General features: G+C 38.9%; 1 protein-coding gene across 4 annotated transcripts in view; it reads left to right on the forward strand.

Moving 5' to 3' along the window:
• LOC144971065 (uncharacterized) overlaps positions 1-7500 on the forward strand; it is a 21827-nt gene that overhangs the window by 7983 nt on the left and 6344 nt on the right. The window contains exons 4-10 of one of the 4 annotated variants that reach the window (XM_078911431.1): positions 1-224; positions 959-985; positions 1835-1954; positions 3906-4075; positions 5105-5273; positions 5751-6504; positions 7128-7287. The exon at positions 1-224 is cut by the window's left edge and continues 91 nt beyond it. In XM_078911431.1, the coding sequence (XP_078767557.1) occupies positions 1-224; positions 959-985; positions 1835-1954; positions 3906-4075; positions 5105-5273; positions 5751-6504; positions 7128-7287 (1624 nt within the window). Of the gene's footprint in view, positions 225-958; positions 986-1834; positions 1973-3905; positions 4076-5104; positions 5274-5750; positions 6505-7127; positions 7294-7500 lie in introns of all 4 variants that reach the window. The other 3 variants (XM_078911414.1, XM_078911410.1, XM_078911422.1) reach the window with 3 other exon arrangements.

Raw genomic sequence — 7500 nt, forward strand, 5'->3', positions numbered from 1 at the left:
GTGGCCAGTTCTCATCGCCCAGTCCATCCCCTATAGTCCGGCCCCAATCCGCCATGGGGATTACCTCTCCAGCAGGCCATAACAACCCAAACACCACCACCAACAACAACAACAACAACAACAACAACAACCCCAACAGCGCCAACAACTACATCAAAAACTACAACAACTCATACGGCAAGGCTGTCCAATATCAAAGACCGCCATCTTCTTTGGGGATCAGGGTAAGTGTGAAATGAATACCTATGTTACTCACCATTTCAATCAGGCATTTCCTGCTATGTCGGGCTCAACAAAATGCTGTAGAATCGATTCATAAGTAAGTAGTTCCTCATGGCCGTGAAGCTGGACTTTATCCCGTTTTCTATAGATATTATGCACTTGGTTATATGTTTGTGTTGAGAATATTGGCTACTAAGCTCAATTGCTGGCCATCTAACTTCGCGGAGGTTGTGATAATGACTAGGGTTAGAGACGATCTTTTTTGGGATCATGGATAGCTCATAAGGTAGAATCACGCTCTCACCGGCCAGGCCAATAATTACATCAACAACTACAACAACCCATACGGCAAGGCTGTCCAATATCAAAGACCGCCATCTTCTTTGGGGATCAGGGTATGAAATGAGGGATTAACACAGTGGATAAATGGATAGATTGATAGAGTATAGCTGTCGAGAGAAGAGTAAGAGAGAGAGAGAGAGAGAGAGAGAGAGAGAGAGAGAGAGTTTAATAGATAGATAGATAGATAGAGAGAGAGATAGATAGAGAGAGAGAGAGAGAGAGAGAGAGAGAGAGAGAGGAATGCTATGAAATTTTGATTTCACTGATGTGATCATGTTATCATACATCTTGTTGATTTATTCAGAGACTCGATGGCCATATTCTGAAACACATTTCCGTTTGACCTAATTATCAACAGAAATCATCTTTATGTTTTGTTTACATTTCATTACAGGATATGCCAAAGAACAATTACGACAAGGTAATTTCTATTTTTTAAAAATCATTTATCTTTAACTTTTATCTTTAGGCCCAATTAGGCCGTCTCAAACAGGATAATTGTTACTCGGCCTTTCCCTCATTATTGTTCTCCCTATTTTCCTCCTCCTCCTCCTCCTCCTCCTCCTCCTCCTCCTATTGTTCTTCTTGTTGTTGATATTGTTGTTGTTGTTGTTGTTCTTCTTCTTCTTCTTCTTCTTCTTCTTCTTCTTCTTCTTCTTCTTCTTCTTCTTCTTCTTCTTCTTCTTCTTCTTCTTCTTCTTCTTTGTCAGAAAAGAAAATCTAGTAGCGCCTTGCCTTTCAGACGAGATGGCGCATTCTGCATGTTAGGTATTGTGTTTTTCTTAAGACTCTTTGTAAATCGCTTTAAGAATCTCATTTTGTCGATAATGCACTAGATATATGTTACACTGAATGACATAATCAGTCGGATGGTGAAAAGGTTTGAACTGAGATATTGCCAAGTTTAGTTAGAAGGTCAATTTTTATCCATAATGAGTTCTTGTCATAAATGATTAAATCAACCCTTTTGTACATCTTCGGGAAATATCAAAGCTTAATTTCACTTCTAAATTTTTTTTACATCTAGTCAAGTTGAAAAAGTATGAAATTTGAGAAAAGTTGCTGAATACCTTTCCCATAAATTTGACCATTACTTCATGAAAAATCATCCGATTTAATTCAAATAAAGATTAAAATGCTCTGAAGAGCATATTCTTTCAGAAAATGCAAATCCAAAATTTTCACCTTCCGACTGATTATGTCTTGCACTGACACATATTATATAAAAACTCAAGTAAGTTTAAAAGGATCCTTTTTGCCCCATCACCAGCCCCCGACCATGCATCAACACAGTAGGAGTTTTGGTGATGGTATCACAGCTGAGCAAATCTTCACAGACAGAATCCCACCCAGAGACGTGAATACCGAGGCCTATCAAAGAAGGAACCAGGTGCAAGAACAAAATATAGTAGGAACTTTTTCTTAAATGTAAAAATAATACTTTTCAACAGTCGTAACGTCACTTCCCTCGTAATGACGCATGGTAACTTAGCAACTGGCTCTAAACTATCGGAACAATGGCGGACGCCCTCATGAAATATTTCTCCGACGAGCATAAAAGTGTATCCAGAGGAGAAAAACATTATAAATATGATCTTGCTTTGACTTTTATACATTCTGATCACAAGACGTATGAAAGGTTCTAGCCAGCTTGAAGAATAATTAGTAATGATTTTCTTTGTTTAGAACCCAGATGGCCGCCGTTGCCGAGCGGCGTGACATCAGACTACTGAATCCAATTAGGGCGGTTTTAATGACTGAGGATGATTTTTAAAATTGTTTTATGGGATGATTTTCTCTTCTGCGGCTATGTGGTCTAGTGGTATGACACTCGCTTTCTGATAGGAAGGTCCTGGGTTCGAGTCTCGCTCGATGCATAGTTGAGTCCTTTGAAAAGGCTCTTTAGTCACATTCTCTCACCGTACTCAGGTGTAAAATGAGTACCTGTCGTTAACAGCGTTGTCTTTGTCCGAAAAATGGAAATATTGCCTAACAGGCGTCATGTTCCGTCCTACATGTTAAATGTTGCTGTTGACCAGGGACCCCTTGTAAAGCGATTTAAGCACATTTAGTGGATAATGCGCTATATAAAAGTTCACTTTTATCTGCATGTTTGGCACTGTTCAGGTTTTTATCTTACATCAGTGCCTACTTCCTAGTTAGTCACTTTAACATTTTCAAAAATAAACATGGAACTACTCTAATGACCAATGTCTTCGTTTTCATCCATTCGTGTTCAATGTTTGTTTGTCATGATGAGGAAATGGGTTTCACAGCGTAAACGCTTATACTCCTGTGAATAAAATTAGAATTTAATTGTCACAACTAATCGGGTAACCTCTGTGATTTTGAAGACAAAGCTCATATAATTTATGTTCACTTTCTCTCTCCTTAAAAAAAAAACATGTCTAGGCCATTTACTTTCATAGCACAGTATTATCAGTTCACGAAAAACATTGTAATCTGTTTTTATTATTCAAAAAATATATTAAAAATTGAGGTTTATATAGCGCAATATCCACTAAATGTGCTCAAAGCGCTTTACAAGGGGTCCCTGGTCAACAACAACATTTAACATGTAGGACGGGACAAGACGCCTGTTAGGCGATATTACAATTTTTCGGACAAAGACAATGCTGTTAACGGCCAGGTTCTCATTTTACACCTGAGTACGATGAGAGAATGTGAGTAAAGAGCCTTTTCCAAGGACTCAAGCATGCGCCAAGCGCGAGGCTCGAACCCAGGACCTTCCAATCCGAAAGCGAGTGTCATACCACTAAACCACATAGCCGCACATGATTTATATTTAGATAAAAGGGACACAGTTAATGGCGTCCTGGTAAAGAAACTTATCAAAACGTATTTTTTATAAATGCGGAATAACCCACTAATCTTTAAATCTGAACAATGTTCTCCAGAGTTTTTTTTTTGTTTTTGTTTTTTGTCTTTTTTTTTTTGTTTGTTTTTTAAATTCATATAGACGGTCTAACCTGGTATTTTTCAATGAGCAAAATAATATTATTAAATTTCCGGTACTTTGGAAAAATGAGCCAAAGAATCTTGTTCTAGTCACTCCAGACATAATTTAATTTATAGTTAAAGTTTAAATTATTTTTTTGGTTTATGCTGAAGACGGGTATGAACCCAAAACGCGCCATTTTACATATTTCGGTATATTTTTTCTAAAGTTGGCCACGTCTGTATTTTGTTTGATAATGTTAAGGTTCATAGCATCACACAAATTCATATATATATATATATATATATATATATATATATATATATATATTTATATATATACGTCATCAGAATTAATGTGTGATTTCTTGCTAATCCTGCAGGTATCCCTCCCACCCAGGGGTAACCAGAGCGGGCCCCGTGGCTCCTACAACCCCTACTATGCTTCTAACTTGGATTTGAACTCTAGGCCATCCGACTCTCACCCAGAACAACCTACACATGACAATACATCATACAATGATGTGCAAGACGCAGGTCCCCGGATGAAAAGGTTAGTGTTTTGTATCGAGTGTATTCTGATCCATTGAATCTGACTGACTTATGTCTCTGGCTCCTGGAGCATAGGGCCTCAACAGTACTCTTCCATCTTCTTCTGTCCTTGGCACAGACCTTTGCCTCACTCCAGGTAAGATTGGAGACGCTCAAATCTTGGTGAAGGCTTCTCCTCCACGTCTGTTTTGGACGACCCCGTTTCCTCTGTGGGTTCCATTCGAGAGCCTGCTTGGTTATATTGCAGGGCTCTTTCCGCAGGGTATGGCCAACCCATCGCCACTTTCTGCGTCTGGAAGAAAGATTCTTAGTTCTTTTCCGTCCTTCTACATCATTTCTTCCTCTTCCTCCTCCTCCTCCTCCTCCTCATTTTCTTCTTCTCAACCCCCACCCCCTTTTCCTCTCCTCAACTCTCTTCTTCCTCTCCTCGTTCTCGTTCTTCTCTTCCTTCTCCTTCTCCACTCCTTCTTTTCCACCTTGTTCTATCCTCCTCTTCTTCCTCCTCTGTCTTTTCTCCTTTCTAGGCAGGTGTCAGTAATTAACAGACTATAATATGCATTTACATATATTGTAAGAGAACGGGTGGAAGATATCAAAGCCACGGAAATGTCGTATAAATCTTAATGTTTAATTTCTTTTGTGTTTTGTCTATAATAAATGGTTATTTAACTTATCCAATTCCCTTCTTTCCCTTATCTTTATTTTTGATATTTATTTATTTATATATATATATATATATATATATATATATATATATATATATATATGAGAGTGTTGGTGGGTACTCGGAGTTACGAAAGTGCTCGATAATGACGGTTAGAGCTAATATAAAATTATGTCACTCACTTATATACGTATGGCCAAGACACGTTTTTGTGCCGACTGAAGACGTGGACGAAAGCCACAGAAACGTATGTCTTGGCCATATATAAGTGAGTGACATAATCTATATTATATACATATATATATATATATATATATATATATATATTTATCTAATTTCTTTATTGTACATGTCTTTATTGACTAGTTCGACCCCAGCCGCATCCAGCCAGGACCTACGGAGTGCTTGGCAACGTCTGTACGGGCAGAGTGGGGATTCCCCTGGACGTCGGCCATCTTTAGATCACGTGACCCATAACAACCAGTCACAGAGGCCTGGAGAAATGGACTACCAAAAGTCCCCCCGACAGGCAACTGTAAGTCTGAATGTTGACGGCTTAATTTTCATTCCATGTTTTGCTTGCTTTTTTTTTTCTTTGTTGTTTGGTATGTGTGTGTGTGTGTGTGTGTGTGTGTGTGTGTGTGTGTGTGTGTGTGTGTGTGTGTTATTTTCGTCATGTTTTTTTTCTGGGGGGCGGGGGGGGGGGGTGTTTGCACTAGAATCACCTACAATATATAATTGATCATTGTTAGACAATTGTTTTATTACATGAAATATTATTTATATATTTTTACTGACAGGTGCGTTGTCTTCGAAACCACAGTGATATGTTCAATTTATCAGATTATCATGCTTGTGCTTTATACATGAACTAAAAAGAAAATAGAAAAATTACCTTTATAATGCACCGAAAATTTATGGAACCATCATTCAAGTTTCAGAAATAAGTTTAAAATATTTTACGTTGAATTCTTCACGCAATAAATCTTAAACCTATTTCTTTGTCCACCAGCGATCGCCATTCCTGGGTGCTGACAACAATATTAATAATAACAGCAGCACTAACAACATGCAAAACCCAACAGTCCGAATGGTTCCTAGAGGGAAGCAGGTAGCGGGCCCCATGGTCACTCCATTCACCAAAAGTGGACGTCAAAGTCCACCAGGTCAATGCTCCGCCAATCAAAATCTTCCCCAAAACTTCAACACGCCCAATCATCCCCCACCAGCCTCATTCTCCAGCCCCAAAGCCGCCATCAAAACATCTAGAACAACCCCTCATCACGACTCGCCCAGTCTTGGACCGGCAGCTAAATATCCTGACCCAGATATAGGTCTACGGAGGACTCTCATCTTTGACGACACACACACTATCAACCAAAGTAAAACATTTCCCACACCAAAAGAGCATCAAACACAACCAGGGCGAAAATCATTTGGAGGTAATCGTGATAACGGTGGACTGTATCGCCACCACTCTCCCCATTACACACACAACGATGCTTACTGCTCCGATACTGAAATCGATGCCGATGATGAGCCGGATCTTCTCCCAACTGACAGCATTTTCGATTACGTCAAATCCGACAGTGAAGAAGAGGAACAGCCTCTTGCAGGCGCTCATCAAATTGCCGGCGCTTCGAGAAGAGGATCACATCAGAACATTGATGTTTTATCTGCACCTAGAGGTGAAAACGTGGTAAATTTGAGAGAGGCAGCAAAACCAAATGACAAAAGACTTGCAGATTTGAAGACTTCCAACTATGGTAATTATTGATTTCTCTATTGTCTTAAACAATTATGAAAAGCACATTTATTTGTGACCCACCTTGTCAATCTGCTGTTATATCCAAATGAACTAGATGGAGAAAATTCAGCTTAATGTCAAAAGGATGAAAATAAGGATACTAAGAGATTAAAAGAATTTTCAGAAACTATATCTATTGCCCTCAGTAAAGCATGTCAACTTTACCCAAGTTTCTTTATTTTATATATATGCGGCTATGTGGTCTAGTTGTATGGCACTCGCTTTCGGATCGGAAGATCCTGGGTTCGAGCCTCGCGCTCGGCGCATAGTTGAGTGCTTGGAAATGACTCTTTACTCACATTCTCTCACCGTACTCAGGTGTAAAATGAGTACCTGGCCATTATATTAACAGCGTTGTCTTTGTCCGAAAAATTGTAATATCGCCTAATAGGCTTTATGTCCCGTCCTACATGTTAAATGCTGCTGTTGACCAGGGACCCCTTGTAAAGCGGATATTGCGCTATATAAAAGCTCACTATATAATAAATTCATTTTTTTTTTCATTTAAGTCACCCCGGTATACCTAATACTATTTTGAGGAGACGTGTCACCTATACACTAATCGATTCTATTCCATTTCAGCAAGGAGCCGAAGTCTGGAAGATGTTCGAGAGTCTGGGGATGAAGTCAGTAACGTGTCCTTTGACATTGAGAACACGTTCCTGATGGTGGATCCATCTGACCAATCAGAGATGGGAACGCTCAGGTCCAAAAATAGTGACGTCAAAACCAAGCTTAACAGGTACTCGTAAGTCTGATTCTATGTCATGCAAATCTTTCCATTACGCTGGGGTTTGTTTTATTTTTTGTTTTGTTTTTTTTTTTTTGTTTTGTTTTGTTTTTTGGGGGGTTTGTTTCTTTTTTATTTTGGTTGGTTTTTTTGGGGTTTTTTTTTTTTGTTTTTTTTTGTTGTTTTTTTTTTTTTTTGGTTTTTTTTTTTTTTTGGGGGGGGGGG

Source organism: Berghia stephanieae, chromosome 1 (genome assembly GCF_034508935.2).
Source record: "Berghia stephanieae isolate SIO BIC M18660-M18661 chromosome 1, UCSD_Bste_1.3, whole genome shotgun sequence".
Classification (NCBI taxonomy): Eukaryota; Metazoa; Mollusca; class Gastropoda; order Nudibranchia; family Aeolidiidae; genus Berghia; species Berghia stephanieae.